At 43.2% G+C, this 19,441-nt stretch overlaps 1 protein-coding gene across 1 annotated transcript in view; it reads right to left on the reverse strand.

Annotated features, from left to right (window-relative positions):
• col4a5 (collagen, type IV, alpha 5 (Alport syndrome)) overlaps positions 1–19,441 on the reverse strand; it is a 37,352-nt gene that overhangs the window by 5,300 nt on the left and 12,611 nt on the right. The window contains exons 2-39 of the mRNA XM_073475571.1: positions 16,581–16,637; positions 16,100–16,189; positions 15,894–15,938; positions 15,535–15,579; positions 15,375–15,437; positions 15,218–15,271; positions 15,058–15,084; positions 14,365–14,445; positions 14,096–14,158; positions 13,930–13,965; positions 13,769–13,810; positions 13,574–13,666; positions 12,922–12,975; positions 12,740–12,796; positions 12,090–12,134; positions 11,936–11,989; positions 11,795–11,836; positions 11,093–11,186; positions 10,410–10,697; positions 10,234–10,323; positions 9,731–9,801; positions 9,311–9,502; positions 9,065–9,233; positions 8,675–8,767; positions 8,483–8,587; positions 8,294–8,391; positions 8,058–8,208; positions 7,855–7,968; positions 6,287–6,454; positions 5,923–6,012; positions 5,423–5,569; positions 5,198–5,296; positions 5,011–5,100; positions 4,631–4,770; positions 4,417–4,543; positions 4,055–4,234; positions 3,915–3,965; positions 3,640–3,825 (exon numbers count right to left, since the gene is read on the reverse strand). Of these exons, the coding sequence (XP_073331672.1) occupies positions 3,640–3,825; positions 3,915–3,965; positions 4,055–4,234; positions 4,417–4,543; positions 4,631–4,770; positions 5,011–5,100; positions 5,198–5,296; positions 5,423–5,569; positions 5,923–6,012; positions 6,287–6,454; positions 7,855–7,968; positions 8,058–8,208; positions 8,294–8,391; positions 8,483–8,587; positions 8,675–8,767; positions 9,065–9,233; positions 9,311–9,502; positions 9,731–9,801; positions 10,234–10,323; positions 10,410–10,697; positions 11,093–11,186; positions 11,795–11,836; positions 11,936–11,989; positions 12,090–12,134; positions 12,740–12,796; positions 12,922–12,975; positions 13,574–13,666; positions 13,769–13,810; positions 13,930–13,965; positions 14,096–14,158; positions 14,365–14,445; positions 15,058–15,084; positions 15,218–15,271; positions 15,375–15,437; positions 15,535–15,579; positions 15,894–15,938; positions 16,100–16,189; positions 16,581–16,637 (3,691 nt within the window). The remainder of the gene's footprint in view (positions 1–3,639; positions 3,826–3,914; positions 3,966–4,054; positions 4,235–4,416; positions 4,544–4,630; positions 4,771–5,010; positions 5,101–5,197; positions 5,297–5,422; positions 5,570–5,922; positions 6,013–6,286; positions 6,455–7,854; positions 7,969–8,057; positions 8,209–8,293; positions 8,392–8,482; positions 8,588–8,674; positions 8,768–9,064; positions 9,234–9,310; positions 9,503–9,730; positions 9,802–10,233; positions 10,324–10,409; positions 10,698–11,092; positions 11,187–11,794; positions 11,837–11,935; positions 11,990–12,089; positions 12,135–12,739; positions 12,797–12,921; positions 12,976–13,573; positions 13,667–13,768; positions 13,811–13,929; positions 13,966–14,095; positions 14,159–14,364; positions 14,446–15,057; positions 15,085–15,217; positions 15,272–15,374; positions 15,438–15,534; positions 15,580–15,893; positions 15,939–16,099; positions 16,190–16,580; positions 16,638–19,441) is intronic.

Raw genomic sequence — 19,441 nt, forward strand, 5'->3', positions numbered from 1 at the left:
AACTGAACTGAACCAGACCAGAACAGAATCATGAAATAAACAAATACAGCAGCACATCATCTGCGTATGATATTATCCGTCCAGTCTTTTACAGATCAACTGTGCTACTGTATACGATGTAAAAAAGAGTTTCATTCCCAAATTTTACAAAACTGGCTAAGAAAATGTTAAATTTAATTTTAATTTATTGGTGTATTTCTCAGGAATATTAGGTAATATTAATAGCCATATTGACCCCTTCATTTACAAATGTTACTTTTAATTTCTGTTGTATCTTTAAATCCACCAATTAGATGATTTGTTTCCTACAGATCATTTATCTCAGAGAAACTTTAGTCAGAAATCACAAAGGAGAAACACAAGAAAAGAAAAACACAATTTTGTTTCCTGAAAATGGTGAGATAACGTCAGAATAAAACTTTTTGTGTAAAGATGACCTTGTACAAAAGTGACACAATAAGACTAAACATGTAAATGTGTTCTCTTATCGGTGTGTCCAGTCTGTCCTGTGGAGTAAAGACAGGGTAAATGAGCATGAGATACATGTACCACAGCACGTATCACAACCATCAAACCACTGGAGTCTAACCTGGAAGACCTAGGGTTCCCAGAATTCCCAGGAAAAGCGGAGTAGGGTTGACGGCACAGGGCAAAAAGAAGAGGAGGTTTAGACAGAAGCAAGCATCAGTACAGAAACACAGTCAGACCAACCAGAGGATTTTTTGTCGAGGTGTTAACCAAAGCTCCACTGGAATTGCTATTTGTTTGCCACCTTGTGATTACTATTACTTCCATAGTTGTCATAATATACTTCTACTGCTTCTACTACTAGCCGGGAATCAAACCAGTGATCTTCCGATTACTGGACGAACCCACTCTACCTCCTGCTGCTACTACTAGTACTACCACTACTATTAGTGCTACTGCTCCTACTACTAGTTGTACCCATCCAATTACTGGAGGAACTATTGCTACTATTAGTGCTACTACTACTAACGTAATCTACTGCTACTACTATCTAACCAGCGACCTTTCGGATTACTAGACGACACACTCTACCTCCTGAGCCACAGCTGTATGTACTACTACTGGTTCTATGACTGCTACTACTGCTACCGTATGTACTACTACTAGTACTACTACTACTACTATTACTAGCCGGGGGAGCTGTAGTGTTCAAAATATTTGTACAAATACAAAATTTCAGTAAAAATCCAACAGATCTGGAATTACAGTATGTTCACAAACTAAAAACAATGATTTGATGCTTCAGGTGAGTTAGTTATATTACGTGTTTTTGTGCACAAACTGTTAGATTTGTATTTGACAGTACCTATATGTGATCCAGATAACATGCTAATTGTGCCAGAAAACTACTGTGAGGTTTAAGTTAATTTGATTTAATATGAAACATTTTTTTTTTAGAGAGGGTGCTTACTTGTTGAAGGTGCATTATACTACCATCAGTGTGCATGAAAAGTGAAAGAAGACAGTGATTAGAAAGAAGTAAGAGTCAGGAATGAGAAAATGCAGTGATTTCCCAGGTGAAATTTGGTCCTGCTAGATCAGAAAAGTGGTGTTAAACTCAGTTTGTTGGTGCTGTAAGGAACGTGCAGAAGAAGTCTGGACGCCGTTGATCTGACCTGAGGGACCTGCGGCAGCCGGATGCACGTGTCATCACACGAAGAGGCGGGGCCACAGGGAACAGGGGGTAAAATAGCTTCATTTTGTCACCTTGACAAGTGTTTGTTTTTACTAGCCTGACACAGTGCTGGGTTGTGTCGTCAGTGCTGGCGTTTACTTTTAAAAAGGATACACTGAGTTTTATATATTTTAACTGTTTCATAACAGAAATCAACTGATCTTAGCGTAAAAACTTCAAAACAATCAAATCTAGTGCTATGCATGATACCATTTTTATGTTATGATGTATTTACATTAGTGTTTTTTGCAGTTTAACGTGTGGACATGGAAAATTACCAACATTTACTGCATGTTACCCGACCAATGATTAACATGCCTTTCCAAATTTGTTGATTTTGAATTTGTCAGATAAACTAAAGGGTGAAGTGTTTGCATTATCCACTATTCCCAGCATTGTGTCACACTTGTTCTCATGTGTATGTTTAAGTGTGTGTTGGGACAAACAGTGCCCATGCAGATGACTGATTGGTGGGACAAAACACACTCGGAGCAGCTGAGCCACAGGCAAACCCCAACACTCTCAACTTGACTCTAAGTTTATTGTTTTAAGTTTAATTTTCTATGTTTTAAATATATGTAAATATGTTTTAAATTAGAAATAAGGGTAAAGTTGGGTTTTCTATTGGTCCATTTGAATATTTCATTCATTATAATATAATATATACATTCGAATATCACTACAATTAAGCACGACCATTTGACCATTTGTTAAACTCTTAATGAATAATAGATTGAAGATTTGAAAGCAGGGTTTTCAGGGGACTGTAACTAACAAAAATGTAACTGAATCCCATTAAATACAATTTCAAAAAATGTATCTTGAACTCCATTTTTAAGATGCAGTTGAAAGATTTTTTGTTTGCCCCAGGCTCAGCTGTTTCACACCGACATTTCCTCAACATTACTGAACACGACCACAAACATTTGACACACATATTTTGTTGTTACGATGTCCAGAGGAGGACATGAACACATAAACCTCATGGCTGTGGAGAGATGGATAGATTACAGCTCCCCCCCCATTATGGGATCATGAGAAGAGGGCAAGGGGGTGAGGAGACATGAGGACAGATGGATTGGTGGATGAAAGAAAAAAACTGGATGATGAAAACAAAGTGGTATAAACACATGCTCTTTTTTGGGGGGCGTGGTCAAACCCCCAGTGACAAACAGTGATTGGTGTGTGAGGAGCACCCCGGCGTTTCCTGGTGAAGAAGGATCAGGGGGGGTGGAGGAGTGTGCATGGCAAACTTTTATCATAAGTGTTGTTGACAATGACTGGACAGGTGGTGCTCAAACAGTGACGTGGCTCTTAGGCCGTTGGTGGTGCAGCAATGTCCCATGCAAATCAGTTGACATTGAGATGAAAGCATTCACATTTAAAGTGCAGGTTCTGCCATTTGCTGTCTGGTTTTCACAATATCCAGCGGTAATCCTGAGTTTTCTCTAAATTAACAAAATTGAGTCCCGTGTCCAACATAGGGAGGAATTAGGATGAGCTAGGCCATAGTTGGCTGAGCTATGGCTGTGTTATGGCCTGTGTGTTTACCAGATCTGGATCACCTGTGGACCACAATTGTTTGTTGTATTTGGCCCGAGTGTAAGCGCTCTCTATGGCCTGTCACTGGGCCAGACCTATATTGCTATCTTTAACTCTCTGGCTTTTGTACTTTTACAGCAAGTGGAGCCAGGAGCTGGCAGTGTGCTTCTTTATCCTGTTTACTGATCCAGATTAACAGGGTTTAGTGCATTAAGATCATTTGGATAATGCTGTTAACCTAATTTAGGCCCTGACCTAAAATTAATTGGAAATCCTACATAATAAACACCACCCACCTCTTACTGTAGTTGGGTAAAAGAAGCCATCAATAAGAAAACCAGGCAGCAATTTCTAGCAGAACATGTGATGGCGAATAGTAAATCAAAGTACTTTACCTGCTCTTCCGGGTGGTCCAGGAGGTCCTTGGAGTCCTTTAGGGCCCTGCAGAGCAAGTCCTGGAGATCCAGGAGGGCCGGTGTTGCCAGCAGGACCAGGAGAACCGGGGAAACCAGCCTCTCCTTTAGTGCCGGGGAAACCAGGAGTGCCAGGTCCTCCTGAAGGACCTGGGTCTCCTTTCGCACCTATTGAGAAATGAAGTAGAGTTTGTCGTATCGGCACGGAGACAATAATCACAACAAATGGTTGTTACATATAATGGGTGGTTACTCACCTGGCAACCCTGGAAGACCAGATGGACCAGGACCACCATAACCAGGAAGACCTGGAAGCGAAGGAAATCAAATGCATACTGAGTATACTACATGGATAGGTAAGGATCATTTCTGTCAGACATGTCGGGCAGTGACTCACCAGGCTCTCCTTTCACTCCAGCTGGTCCTGGGATCCCGTCCCGACCGGCCTGACCCTTGTCTCCTGGCAACCCTGGTCCTCCTGGTCGGCCAGGCTCTCCTGGTCTGCCGGGAGCTCCAGTGAGACCTGGGCCACCAGGCCCACCGTCGAGACCCTTGGGACCGGGGATACCGGGAGAACCTGACAGGAGATGGTCGACACGTCAGTTAATTGTCAATACTACTTTTTCTGTTTTACTTTAACTTCAGTTTACTTATTTCATTAAATGTTCCTTGCTTTATAGTTAGTATAAGTAGACAGCATCGAATATGTGCTTCATGTACGTCATTCCTGAACCTGCTGTTGTCAAACGTCAGACTTACCTTGGAATCCTGGAAGGCCGGGGTCACCTTTGGCACCTGGCCCTCCTGGTAAACCTGGGAGACCGGAGGATCCTGGAGTTCCTTTCAGTCCTGGACTTCCTGGGAACCCTGGCTGGCCAGGTTCACCCTATGAGAGACACGAATAAAACAAAGCGTCAACCTAAAATTGCACTTTTTCTGAACAAAACGACATTTCACTCGTCGCGTCGTGTACCTTGACTCCGGAGACTCCGGGTGGTCCGACTCCAGCAGAGCCTGGTTCACCTTTGGCTCCAGGGAAACCAGGTCCTCCTGGCTGTCCTGGGGATCCAGACCTTCCTGGCGTACCTGGTAGACCCTTCTGCCCTGATGGTCCTGTGACATCATCAAAATGCAACATCAGCATTTATAACAAATTTACGTTATAAGTATGGCTACAGGATGTAAAATAAAACCGGTATCTGGGTGGAGTTAAAATATTTTCAAAAAAAATTGAATTTCAGAGCTTTTTCAATATTTAATCCCATTTTAAGAAGAAATTTGTGGAAAGCTTTCAGTGATTTACCAACTGGATAACAAAGACTTGACAGAGAGCTATGAGATGTTCAAACCCACCTGGTATTCCCATTTCTCCCATTGTGCCTTTTTGTCCTGGACCTCCAGGACTACCTGGACCTCCTGGGATGCCAGAATCTCCCTTAGGACCTGTAGCACAATTGAAACAGTATATTAGAAACTCTACTTGCACAAGTAAGAGGGTTTTTATATGTGTGTGTGTGTGTGTAAGGAGGTAGACCCATACCTGGTGGTCCGGGGATTCCAGGGCGTCCATCTGATCCCGGCAGTCCGGGGTCACCAGAGAGACCAGGGATGCCTTTCTGACCTGGAAGACCTGATGCACCTGGACACGACACACAGAAATACAATGTGTATTTAATAAAATGGTGAGAGGTACAATAAGCTCTTAAGGCTAAAGACAAAATGTAAATCGCTCGTGGAGAGGCAGTGAAGGTGTTCTCAGCTGTACCTGGTAGTCCAGGATCTCCTCTGTCTCCCTTTGTGACTGCTGATGTCAGGGTGGCTCCCGGGGGTCCCATCACACCTGGGTCACCTCTCTCTCCTTTACCACCGGGACCGCCGGGTGTGCCGTCTCTACCGGGGAATCCAGGTTCACCTGTAGAGGAGAACGCGAGAATCAGAGATATTTAACTCCTTTTTTTCTTTACTCTGTCATTTTTGTGATGTATTTGGTGTCACTGCTCATTGTCGTGGTCTCTTCGTTCACTTTTTGTCAGCAAAAGCTTTCAAAAACTGCTGTTGAGTCCCCTTTTTGTTATATCAACAACAGAAGTAACAACACTGATATTTACTTACGTGAAAATATCATGAATTATTCCTTTGGGATACAGTATGCTTTTATTTGCTTTCTAACGGCTTGGATACTCTAAACCAGTGTTAACAAACGTTAAAAATTCAAAACCTTTCAAAACTTGGGGACATACTGTGTGTGTGAGTTTATGTGAATACCTTTAAAGCCAGGAGCACCGGGCCCTCCTGGGCCTCCTGGGCCTCCAGAAGGTCCTGGAGATCCCATGGGACCCATGTCACCTTTGGTACCTGCAGACAGTCAGACATTCGAAGTTAGAGCAAAAAATAAACAAAAAAACTTCAAAATATTCAACTACATAGTCCGTCACCCACACAGCTATAGCTAGTTGGTTATTATATTACCAGCCAGCTACTCAGCTCCAACTAGCATTCTTGTTATCCAGCTAGCTAGCCAGTTAGCAATCCACTAAACCACTGGGACAGGTAGCCAGCTAAATAACAGGCAACATATTCAAGTTACTGCTAAAGTGGATTCACAGATTTAGTTAGTGTCATATTTTACCTGGCAGTCCAGGCAGGCCGTCACGTCCTGGTCCTCCGGGAGGTCCTGGGGTTCCGGCAGGTCCTGGGGAACCTGGGAAACCAGGAGTTCCTCGGTCTCCAGGCAGACCTGGGATGTCTAGACCTGGAGGACCGGGGTCTCCCTTCTCTCCGTTTGATCCAGGGAATCCTGTGATGATGATATCAAGGTTGCATTGTTCAGATAATGAAACTTGACGGAGAATTGAATCATCATAAATTTACCCCGAACATCTTTTTCTGCATTTTAATCTCTGGAAAATGTTTTGCATATTGCCGCATATCAGGCAAAATATAGGCTGATACAGATATATGTATTTAAATGTGTGTGTGTCTGAATGTATAACACAATCATACACTGTCATGTGTGATATGTGTCACTATTAAACGGCCGTCAACCAGCACCAGTATTGGGTTACAATACCTTTCTCGCCTTGGCGTCAGAGCATCGCAGGTAAGGGAGGGGCGTGTTTCAAAGCGCAGGGGGCGAAGAGCGTTGGAATAAGCCAAAGATGAGATGAGGAGAACAGATTATAATGCATTAAATGCATTAAAACATCTAGATGACGCCGTTTTATTACAAACACTCTGATTCAGAGTATTCGATGATTTTGTTGAACGTGGGTTAGTTTGTGGTTTTTGCGAACATTCGAAGGAAAAGTGGCGTGCGGTTAAAGCGGCGAGAGAAGACGCAAGTACTTGAATTTAAGGTTGGTGTGCTAATGAAGAAAGTGCCTTGAGTGACGTTGCTCTGCGACACAGAAGCTGTTCCAAGAACGTGTGAGAAGATGGTGACGCAGCCAAGACAGAGTGAGAGAGCTGGTGGTGTCTTCAAAAACAAAAAGTGGCAGAGACAAGAGGCCCCCGGATAGACACACAGTCGAACTCAATCTGTACACACACCTTGATCACCAACCAAAAGGGTGACTGTGTTTCTCAATCAAGCACACAAACCCGTCGACAGGTGCTCAGGTGCTCACATGGAAAGTGTGTGATATATACGATTTAAACCAGTGAACCAAAATGACATCCAGACACCTTTTACAAGCCCAAAACATGGACAGGTGGGTGGTCATGCACAGTCCTGGGTGACCAACATCAAACTGACAAACATTTCAAAATGATAAACTCGTACAAACATGCACAATATGTAACAAAATGAAAATCAGTGTCACAAAAAAGTAAGTATTCTACTTAAGTACAATTTTGAGGTATTTGTACTTCATTTGAGATCTATTTTGTGCTACTTTACACTTCGACTCCACTACATTTTCAAGGCAAGTATTGTACTTTTTACTCCATTACACTTTATTGTTCAGATTGTTATTGTTATTTGTTCAGAACAAATAATTGGCCGGGCCCATACTTCATTTTTACTCGTACTTGTGATACTTAAGTACATTTAATATCAGATACTTTAGGAGTTTAACTCAAGTACTATTCTTCAGGGGGACTTTGACTTTTACCAAAGTCACATTTAAACACGATATCTTCTCATTTCCTCAAATCTTCCTTCTGGGTACTTTTTACAGCACTATTTATTTATGTCACCTGGTGGTCCCATTGGGCCAGGAGGTCCAGGTGTGCCAGGTTGTCCCAGTGAGCCAAGGGAGGGGGATCCAGGTGGGCCACGAGCTCCAGGTGCACCAGGTGTGCCCGGATCGCCTACACAGAAACAGACGAGAAAGTAATTTTACGTACCTTTTTTTACATTAAGTAAATTGAAAAACATCAAATCCGTAATTGAAGACTACCTTTAGATCCTGGACCGCCGTCAAATCCAGATCGTCCAGGTGAACCAGGGCCGCCAGGGAAACCAGGATCTCCCTTTGTTCCAGGGAATCCTTTAGATCCAGGTACTCCTGGTAAACCTGGAGGGCCAGGAAGACCAAAGCCAGGCTCGCCCTGTCACACAGAGGGGTGGCAGAACGGTTAAATCTGGTCATTTAGTAAAGTAGCTGTTCAAGACAACATCTTTCTATCTACTTACCTTTGGTCCAGATATTCCAGGCTGGCCGGGAAGTCCATCAACTCCTGGTCTGCCTGGTCCTCCAGGAGATCCTGGCTGTCCGGGGATACCTGGGAATCCTGAGGAAAGGGGGAAAAAAACAGGGTGAGATGGAGGAAGAAAACTTGAGGAAAGGGATAAGGGGGAGAGTTTTGATTGGAGTGTCTTTACCTTTAGCTCCTGGGGATCCTGGGAGTCCAATGCCTGGAAGTCCAGGATCACCCTTGGCTCCTGGTAAACCGGGGAAACCAGGCTGTCCAGGCTGACCTGAGTTACCTGACAACAGTTAAATAAAAAAGCTGATCAGACATCAGAAACATGTGTCACTGCATAAAAAATAAAACTTAAATAATTACTCTGTACCTGGTGAGCCGGGCAGTCCTGGCTCTCCATCCTGTCCTCTGGGTCCTGGTGAGCCTTTCTCGGCAACTGACAGGCCTGGTTCACCTTTTGCACCTGCATGGAGAGAGATGGTTGGATGGGTTCAGTGAGCAGATAAAAGTGCACTGGTACTTTGTGTGACAGTAGATTAATTGGACCTCGAAGAAGCATAAAAGTATGAGGCCAGTAATTGAGAATCAAGCCTTTATTTTTTAGTTTCCCCGATTTTGTGAGCAAAATTCATTATATTTGTGCACGATTAGCCCTCCTGCCATGATACAGAAATTTCAAAGAGGTGAAAACAAGGATGGCAGGAATTTGTGGGAAAAGCTCAAGTGTCTGCAGTCCGTCATCCTGAAGTTGTCTTCTTACCGGGTGCTCCGGGACCTCCAGGTCTTCCTGATACACCCTGGACACCCTTCTCTCCTGAAGGCCCCTGAGGTCCAAAGCCAGGTGGTCCTGGAGGACCCCTGTCTCCCGGATTACCTGGGGAACCTGGATCACCGGGGAGCCCTCGTTCTCCTTTCACTTGCAAAGAGCCCTGTTGAACAGACATTGGTCATGGAATGGATCATGGATCAATCTACATGACGGAGGGATTAAGTGAAAGCCACCTACAGGAGCTCCTTTGGGTCCAGGATTACCAGGCACTCCGTCACGACCGGGTCGTCCATCCAGACCGGGCAGACCAGGCGATCCAGGGAAGCCGGTGTCGCCCTTCTCTCCCCGTACGCCACTCACTGAGATGGCATCACCTGGATCTCCCTTCTCTCCGGTGTATCCCGGAGCACCTTGAGGACCAGGAGTACCCTAGATTAAGTAAAAAAAAGAGGTTGTTGATAGCGTTAGATATTTTTTCATTTTCGGCACAAGAGTTCAGTCAAATTCTTTCTTACAGCATGGTCCCAGTGGACATCAAGAGTAATATATTTATTCATTCAAATTAAAGCTGAAATTCCCAGATTATAATTTTTCAAAGTTATGAATATAAATTCTAAGATGAATTGAGCTGTTTGAGGAAAATTAAGAAGTACTCACAGCAGGTCCAACGCCACCAGGCGTTCCTGGAAATCCTCTGTCTCCTTTGATACCCTGGCCACCAGGAGTTCCTGATCGAGGAGACACATGCGGTAATAATGATGCAATAATCTCCTGTGTAATATAGATTTACACTGTCCAAAGTGAACGACAATCAGTATAGCAGTGCAGGACTTATTGCAGGATACACCGCAGTGGAAAATGAGTCCACAGTGAGTAAAAATGCAACAGGAGCTAAAAACTGCTTGAGGCTCTGAGGGAACTAACTACACCTGCTAACGCAAGAGATCATTAAAGACAAATAATGATCTCCTCATAAGCAAATCTGAAGGTCTGGCATCCAAATGATCTGAGTTAACATTAGCATAACATTAGCTAGCATGAGCTCACGTTTCATTTTGTCCACATGGAGGGTTTCCTGACCGTCCATCATTACAGAAAGTATCTGAATTGACTTTGTCTGGTGGGACTCTGAAACTGAGTAGAAAGTTAAGTGGTGTCACCTGGGAATCCGGGCGGTCCTGGAGGTCCCTGGGGTCCTGGAAGAGCGCTGGTACCACCAAAGCAGTTCACACAAGTGTCTCCCTTATCACCTGAAACAGCAACAGATCACTGAGGTCAGTGTCTAAACGCTGACCCGTGCAACCTGGATTTCTGGATGAACACCATCATCTCTCACCTTTCTGGCCCGTCTCTCCTGGGTAACCTCTGTCTCCCTGCAAACCGGGACGCCCGGGTTCTCCAGGGATGCAGTTTTGTCCCGCTGTGGAAAAGCCTGGAGGTCCAGGGAGACCTGGTGAACCCGGAAGACCAGGAGCCCCTGCACGTCCTGGGGGACCGGGCAGAGATATCCCTGGAGCACCAGATTCACCCTTCAGACCTCTCTCTCCCGGGAAGCCTGGTTGTCCGGGCTGACCACCGCCACCAACAGCTGGAAGTCCTGGTGTTCCTGGAGGGCCTGTTAAACCTGGAGAAGACAGGACGGTAGAGTTTAAAGGTGTAATATGTTCGTATTTGCCACCTGTTAAATTCATACTCCAAATAAGTAACCACCAACTGCTGCTTACTGTAACTGCTGTTAGCAAGTTAGCTCAGTTAGCTATGTAGCTAGCAGTCCATTTAGCTGACTGGGTCTACCCGGAAATAGAAATATTACAGGGTTAGGGTTAGGGTTAACCTAAGGGGTTAGACTCAATTAAGCCTCTAAGGGGAGTGCCACATAATCACTCATAAGCTAACAAGCTAACATTAAAAAGCTAACACTAGCACTTAATTTTAGCTTGTTAGCTTATCTCCATTTATTTTTAATAACCAAGTTTTTTATAGCAAATGTTTTGTGTCTGTGTGAGTGCGCTTATTTACCTTGTGGTCCTCTGTCTCCTTTGGATCCAGGTGTTCCGGGGTACCCGGACTCACCTTTAGGACCGACTCGACTTCCTGTCTGTCCACCAATTACCTGGTGGGACAATAACAAATAAATTCAAAAGAAATGCATCACACTCAGATTCCTGAAAGATTTTTTTTATTTTTTTCAGATTGTTTATATTCAGTTTTAACCACTTTGATATACGGTATAGGTGAACAAAATGAAATCAAGGTGAGAGAGAGGGAAGTGTCACCACCCAGTGGTCAGAAGAATGTACTGCACTGAACACATTTTTTTCTTTATATAATTTCCCCCTTTTTGGCTGAATTATATACATTTAGTTCATTGTGAGACACCAAATGAGATGATAGTTGCGGTCTAAAAGTATTTTTTGTCTTAAGAAATAATGTAAAAGACGAGATAAGCTAGACGGAGAGAAATGTCCCCACACAGTGGTCAGAAGAATAAAGTGCACTTAAACTGGGTTTTTTCAAAAGTACATGGACGATACATTCAGAAAATCCTTATTACAGATTCCTCTGCATGAACACGAAATTATGAAATTTAGAAGATAATCGAGTTGTTTTTAAAAAAACAACTCCTGGACAATTTAGCAAATGATCTGCTGATGAAGACTGAGATCCTGCTGATAGCTCCAGGACGAAAAGCAATAAATGAGAAGAAGGTAGAATACACACCACTCCTGGTGGGCCTGGATATCCACGATCACCTTTGAATCCCTACAAAGAGAAGGACAGGTTAGCAAAACAACCCATGACTGCACAGTTACGACATGTTCATTATTTATCTATTTATTTAAAAAGTTAAAGAAAACTTACTCTCTCTCCATCCCTGCCTGGAGGACCTGGAGAGCCTGATTCTCCTTTGACTCCCTGATAGTGAACAAGTAAAAAAAAAAGGAAGTTAGACGTATGAGTGAGAGATTTACTAAAAGGACTTGTATAATTTTAGTTTGTTGTTTGCAGAACTCACAGGGAATCCTGGAGAACCAGGGTCTCCGTCTTTGCCTGGTTTGCCCTGTAGATAAGAGAAAATGTTGATCAGGATTTTGTATGTCTTTGTGAATAATATGCAATGAATTGAACAAATTGGGATAATAGCTGCATAAAGTGGGCATGATTGACAGATTTATTTGTAAAGTTACTAAAAACAATGGACGCAAACGCTCCCTCAAGTCCGTTGTTGGATGAGGGTTCCCCCGAATCAAAGTTTAGACCTTACAAGTAAAGATATATTTAGAAAGTAAGGACAATTTGGCCTTCCTCATTTTTGTCAGAAGCGTCAGTATGGTTCAAATTGACTAGGACAACATTACGTACGAATATGTCCACCATCACAGCTTCCTTGTGGCTGCGTCCCTCCTGCTTTTCCCAAGAATTCATTGTCTTCTGTTAATTGTAACAATCAGGATAATGACGCCGAGTTTCGGACTGTCTGTTTTTGAAATAATTCATGGAGTTGCACTTGGTTGCACTTGGATGGGGGGTTCCAGCGGCTCTTAGATGATTCATTAAGCACTTTGAAGCATACTGAGGCCTTCAGAAATGAAGAATGAAGCTGTGGGACTAAAGTTTAGGGTTAGACATACATGATGTCTTCACCCTGAGTATAGATCTACTTACGCGTTTGCCTGCTTCTCCTGGTTCTCCCTTCTCTCCTCTCTGTCCACCTGAGGGACCCTATAAAGACAAGCCGGACTCATGTCAACAATGTGGAAGTACAGAAGCTCACAATTGAACTTTCCACCATGTGGAGCACTTTGACTGCAGGCTCTGATGTTTTACAGGTGGGATCAGATACTTACTGGAGGTCCTGGATAGCCTGAATCGCCTCTTGGTCCGGGAGGTCCTGGGTCGCCCTGCAGAGAAAACACACAGAAGAGAAAACATAAGAGTTCGAAGCTTCGATCGAACAATTCGACTGATTGAAAATGTCCATCCAGGGAGAAGGAATCGATTAGAAACTAAAAGCTTTTTAACCTTTCTAATGATAGCCATTATCATCCGGTACTCACCAGGATAAAAATGTAAAAAAGTAAATACATGTCTGAAGAAGTGTCCAACACTATTGCAGAGATGATCTGCTGCCATCTAGTGGTTGAAGTGAAGATCGCAGCATCCAGCATTTTAAATGTTTAGATAAATGTCCTCACATTTTATTACATCTGTTCATATAAAATGGATTATACCTACAGTAACGTACCCTGAAGTAAACACTGGTTGTCTTTTTACTTTTTTCTTTGTTTCAGTTCACATTTTTTAGATAAATGAGTTTAGTTTGATGTTAATTTTGTCGCCTTACAGCTTCTTAACTTTGCTTTCTTGTTGTTGTCACCTGTCAGATTAGATCTAAACTAGCTGTGCTGCTGCAGCTTTACTGTAAAACGTCTCGAATACAAAGCTCGGTGCATTAGATGAGATATCGTGTCACTCTCAGGTCTCTGTTGGTGGTGTTACCTTGTCTCCTCTCTGGATCTCTGTCTCAGGTGGTCTCTTCTGTTCTCCCACTTGTCCGGGAGGACCGGGAGGTCCTGGCAGGCCGGGATCGCCCTGTTTTCACACACAGACACGCACCGGGTGAGATTAAGGGTTTAAAATAAATCGAGCAAAGGGTGACGACAGCAAACCTTTTCACTGGTCAGCAGTAAATACCTTCTCTCCTTTGGGTCCTTGGAAGTTCAGTCCCATGTTTCCCTGTAGGAGAAAGCAGAGAAATATTAAACGACCAACGTAAGAGCTCTCAAAAGCATCATCATCTTGTCGGATCAATTAAAAATCTGACTCTCTTCGGACTCGTCAATGTTTGAACTCACCTTTGGTCCAGGAGGACCGGGAGGACCTGGACGACCCTGAAAAACAACACCGGAAAACAATTACCACAAGGTTTAACTCTTCTATTTTTCATTCAGCTGAAATAAAAATAAACATGAAATACAACATTTGCGTCAGCGAAATGATGTTTTGTAGCGGCTTCTTTACCTCGTAGCCTCTGGGTCCTGGAGGGCCGAGTGGCCCCTGTAAACCGGGGGGTCCGGATGTGCCCTGTGACGCGAACACACAGAAAAAGTCTTAAAAACATAAAACGTTTAGACGTTTAAGAGAAGCTTTGAAAGTTTGAAAGCTGATTTTGTTTGTTTTATTAGAGATTTCTGGCGCATCAACTTCAGGACGGATGCCAGAATTTAAAAATACAAGATTAAAAGTGGTGTCGACCGAGTGTGTTTGGGTTTTAAAGAAGTTAAACTCACGGGAACTCCTGGTAACCCGGGCAGCCCCACTGCTCCTTTCTCTCCAAAGCGGTTGGTGGAGATCACATCGCCCGGGTCGCCCTGCGGAGGACAAAACAGATGTCAGAGGCAACAAGACGATGTTAAACTATTAATAATCTATTTGCTATTTCCTTGAGGTTTGTTTTGTCCCAACATATCGGACAACAGCACCATCTTGTGGCCAAAAAACAGCAGCAAAGGCATAAAGTCAGATACATTTCTAATAAAATCGACTTTATAAAAACTTAATTAACTTAAAGAACAGCCAACTAAACAAAAGGAGTATTTTTGTCTGAGGCGTACTCACTTTTACAATGACTTCACATCAGTCCAGCATAATGATGATGTAATACAATGCAAATTAAAGCATTGAGTGAATTACACAGTAAATCTAACATGTGGCTGCGTGCTTGCTTTTTTAAATAACATTGCAGATGAAGAAAAATAACCAATAAACAGAGAAAAAACAGCTTTTTTCACTTTTATCTTAACAAATCCTTCATATTTATATTATTATTATTATCTTTCTTATGTTACGTGATGCTGAAGTCGACATACTGCCACATATTTCCCTTTAAAATCTGCACTGTTTGCTCTCTTTCATTGAATCTGATTCAATTTAAATCTAATATTGATCAAAAAAAGATGAGATGATAATGATGATGCACTCACCTTTGGTCCTGGAAGACCAGGTGGACCCTAGAAAGGAGGAAAAAGAGAAGAAGAAGAAGAAGAAGAAGAAGAAGAAGAAGAAGAAGTTGTTAATGGGGAACATTAATAAATTAATGTGTCGAACAGTCTGATAATGAACAAACTTCCTCTTCAAACTCACCGTCCGTCCCTGCTGTCCAGCGATTCCTCCTCCTCCTGGGAGGCCCCGCTCACCCTGGAGAGGAGAAGAAGAAAAGGAGGAAGAAGAATTTAGTCATTTATGAGCTTAAATCTGTTCAAAATTAATCAAATATATCTAAATCAGATACGACAGTTACCTTTGTGCCGTTGCATCCTGGCACTCCTCTCGGTCCCGGAGGTCCGTCCTGCCCGGGCAGACCCTGGGAAACAGGAAGTAAAACAGGAAGTTACATCACACATGCAACCTGGGTTTTTTGGGGCGAAGTAGTTGGATTTTTTTCATGACAGGAAACTCACTGGAAGTCCTGGCGTTCCTGGAAATCCTGGCAATCCAGACGGGCCCTGTCAGGAGGAGAAGAGTAAAAAATCAGAGGCGCAACCACAGAAGACTTCTTCATGACTCTGTTTGAGATGAAATGTGGACACCTGCTGGTCAGGAGGAGGTACGACAACCTCAAATCTCTCAGACAATTCACCTCCATGAATCAACAAGCAAAATGAAGCAAACTCAATCAAACTTGTTGAACTAAACCCGTCTGACGTGAGGAGAAGGAACAAATTAAAACCTGATTAGAGAGGGTTTTTTTCAGTTTCTAACATGAAGTCTGACGCTGCTGTTTGTGAGGAAATGAAAGAAATGAAAGTGATGTACTTACTCTTATTCCTTTTGGACCACCCGGTCCACCCGGTCCATCGCTACCCTGAGAGGAAGAACAGACATAAACCGGATCAGATCACTGAAACAAAACCCTGATTACACAATCGTATTATCACCTTTTCTACCTGAACACACCTACAGGGACCGACCCTCGTCCGAACTAGACGCCCTGTTATTAAATAGTTAAACTCGATTCCAACCCACCTTCTCTCCTCTGGGTCCGATGGGCCCTTCAGGTCCGGGGAATCCTGGGACCCCTGGAGGTCCGGTGAGACCTGGAAAACCCCGCTCACCCTGTACACAAAGACACGGACACAAAATGTTTCTTCTGCACATCTCCCTAAACGTACTCACTTATATCGGCGTCCTCTGATCCAGCAGCGACCACGGCGTACCGAAGCGTTTGATAATCACATTTTAGGGATACTTTTCCAAAAACCTGTGTATATCTGCTGATTTATCAAATATCTGAACCTAAAAAGTATCCATCAGGCTCCTAATATCACCGATATTAAACAATACATCAGTCGGGCTGCAGCATCAACAGATAATAAATGAAAATACAGTAAAACATTGATGTTAAAATATAAAAGGTGTAAAACAACATCATGATGTGATATAAACCATTTATTCAATAGGGATTAAAGTAAAAGCAATCGATTGTACGTGTGGTTTTTTTACCAACCTTGGTTCCTTTCGTGTTCGGACAGTCACATTTGGGTCCCGAACATCCGTGGCATGACTGTCGGACGACAAGAAAAAAAAAGAGAGAGAGATGAAGACGACAATTTTGACAATCGAGTGATCGGTTTGTGTCAGAAAAAGTCAAAAATCTCTGATTCCTGCTCCTTAAATGTGGATATTTTCTGGTTTGTTTCCTCCTCTGTGACAGTAAACTGAATAATCTTTGGGTTGTGGACAAAACAAAGACACTGATCAACGTTTTCGGACATTTTATAGACCAAACAAGTAAAAGAAAATATCAACAGATTGATGGACGATGAAACAACAGTCCTTTGGTTGCAGCTCAGAGAGTCTCGTAGCCGAAGCTGACAACAAAAACAAAGACTTACAGACAAAAAGACCTTAAATATTTATATATTTTCACAAAAATCAAAAGGTAGAAGTCGTTTTCATCTTCGTGTGCATGTTTTCTCCTGCATTTTGCATTTCTTTCAGTCAGCACGGGAACATTTTGGGACATACTAAACGGCAACATCGCCACTAGAGGGCGCTCCATGATCACGCTGCTGCACCACTGCACTTCTTCCCACAGAGAAGAAGCTCTGTGGATTCCCCCCGCAGGTTTTGTTTGATGATGAGGTGACGAGGTCGGATAACACGCCAAAATAAAACACTTCTATCTAAAGTAAGATATCTGTCTTCGCTTTTTCTCAGCAGGAGCTGAACTCTTCAGAGGGTGAGAAAGTTGTGGTTAAAGGAAAAAGCCGAGATGGGAGGCAGGGAGGGAGGCAGGGAGGGAGGCGAACGGGGGAGTGCCAAGCTGTTGATTAACTTTTCCCATGCTTGTTGACACAGCGGATGCCAGACGGGCATCGATTGCACGCATGCCAGGCAGCCAGGTTGTGAGAAAGATGGAGAGGCAGAGAGCGATAGAGAGAGAGAGAGAGAGAGGACAGACAAGTCAGCATTCTTCTGTGTCTGCACAAACCTCTTTGTGGGTCCGTGTTTGTGTTGACGGTGTGTTACCGCTTTATTGGACGGCGCAGACAGAAGAGCTGTGACTCAATCTGACTTCTTATGATGAGTCAGTGTTTGGTCAACAAAATATAGAAAAGTCCCTCTTATAATTCACAAGACACGCGTCACGACGATGTGTTCACGGTCGGGTTATTCAAGCACAAAAACCACTTGGTCCTGAGGTCTTTGTCGCCATAAATACGACTGGAAACTCTCCAGAAGTCTTGCTTGTGTTGCTTACAAATGCTGAGACAATGTTCAAGACAAACATTTAGGTCATAAACATGTGAGGAGTTGGAGACGGCTGCCAAGCCAGCGACCGCAGTTCAGGACTGTGTTTCCTGTCCGTGGCATCAAAAAACAGCTATTTTTGGCAGGAAGTCGGAAAATATCTTCAGCGTTTGTGTTTCTGGAGACCAAAGCAGGTATTTAAAAGCCAAAAACATGATGTTTCCTCACCCTTACCGAGTGGGTTTTGTGCCTAAACCTAACCAGAGTTAAGTTTGACATCATTGAGACCTCGGGACGATTTCCAGCCGCGACTGTAGCGACAAAAAACAGGTATTTGACGGAAGTCGGATCATCTCCAGCCGTGTTTTTATGGCGACCACAACAGGTGTTTTAAAGCTAAAACGTGATCTTCTCCTCACCCTCACCAAGCGGTTTCTGTGCCTAAACATACCCAGAGCACAATCATAGTGATGTCACATCATGAAATAGAAAACTGAAACTAAAGAAAAGTAAAGTTGCAACGTGAAGAAGAGGTTTGCAGGAAAACTGGGCGGGTTGATGACACCGACAGGCCAACAAAACACAGAAAAAGCAGCAAATTCTCGCAGATATTTGTGGATTACTCCTCTAATTAATTGTTAAAACTCGGTCAGACACAACAGAGAGAGGTGAGAAGGGCTGAGCGAGTCACAAACTGTGACTTTGAGGCACATGTCTCAGTCTCAGCCCAGTGATTCCCACAGTGAGATCATTGGAGGGAAGTCATTTGTTTTGTGAAAACACAGACTGACTCCCAAAACAGAGTTACCTCACAGGGACGGAGTAAAGCAGCAGTGACGAGGGAGGAAAAGTACCGACACAGCAAAACACAGAAACCTTTCAGATATCAGACCGTTGACTATTGATGAGAAATGCCAAATATTTTCTGGTCTGAGCTTCTCAAATGTGAAGATTTGATGCTTTTTCCTCTGTTTTTACATCATCGTACTTTAAATATACTTGAGTTTCCTGCTGTTGGTCACATTTGGGGACTTTTGACATTATTTTCTGACTTTTTATATATTTAATAATTGACTTGACCTCTTAATCAACAATGAAAAATAATCATTTGCAGCTTTAATCCACTTTTAGACAAATCTGTAACTATTTCTTATCATTTTAGCATCAAACACGTCTTACTGTGATGTGTTTAAAGTCAAAGTTCTGATTGCAGCTTCTTAGACGTGAATATTTTCTGGTTTCTTTCCTCCTCAGTGAACGTAAACTGAATATTTTCTGAGTTGTGGACAAAACGAGACATCTGAGGACGTCACGTTCACAATCTTCTGACATTTAAGCGATCAAAACACTCAAACGCTTCATCTAAAGATCAGTTTTGAGACACTTTCGAACCAACGGCATCACCGTTTTCTGACACATTGTTGGCCAAACGACTTATTGATTAATCGAGAACATAATCAACAGTGAAGGGTGTGTGTGTGTGTGTGTGTGTGTGTGTGAGTCCACAGCTATAAACCAGGTGTTAACCACAGATCCTCTCTCGCCACACAGATGTGCGTTCTGACAGACGCCTGCGAGCTGCGGCAGCGTCTGTACGCGACCTCCTGCAAAAAG

The sequence above is a fragment of the Pagrus major genome, chromosome 10, assembly GCF_040436345.1.
Source record: "Pagrus major chromosome 10, Pma_NU_1.0".
Taxonomy (NCBI): Eukaryota; Metazoa; Chordata; class Actinopteri; order Spariformes; family Sparidae; genus Pagrus; species Pagrus major.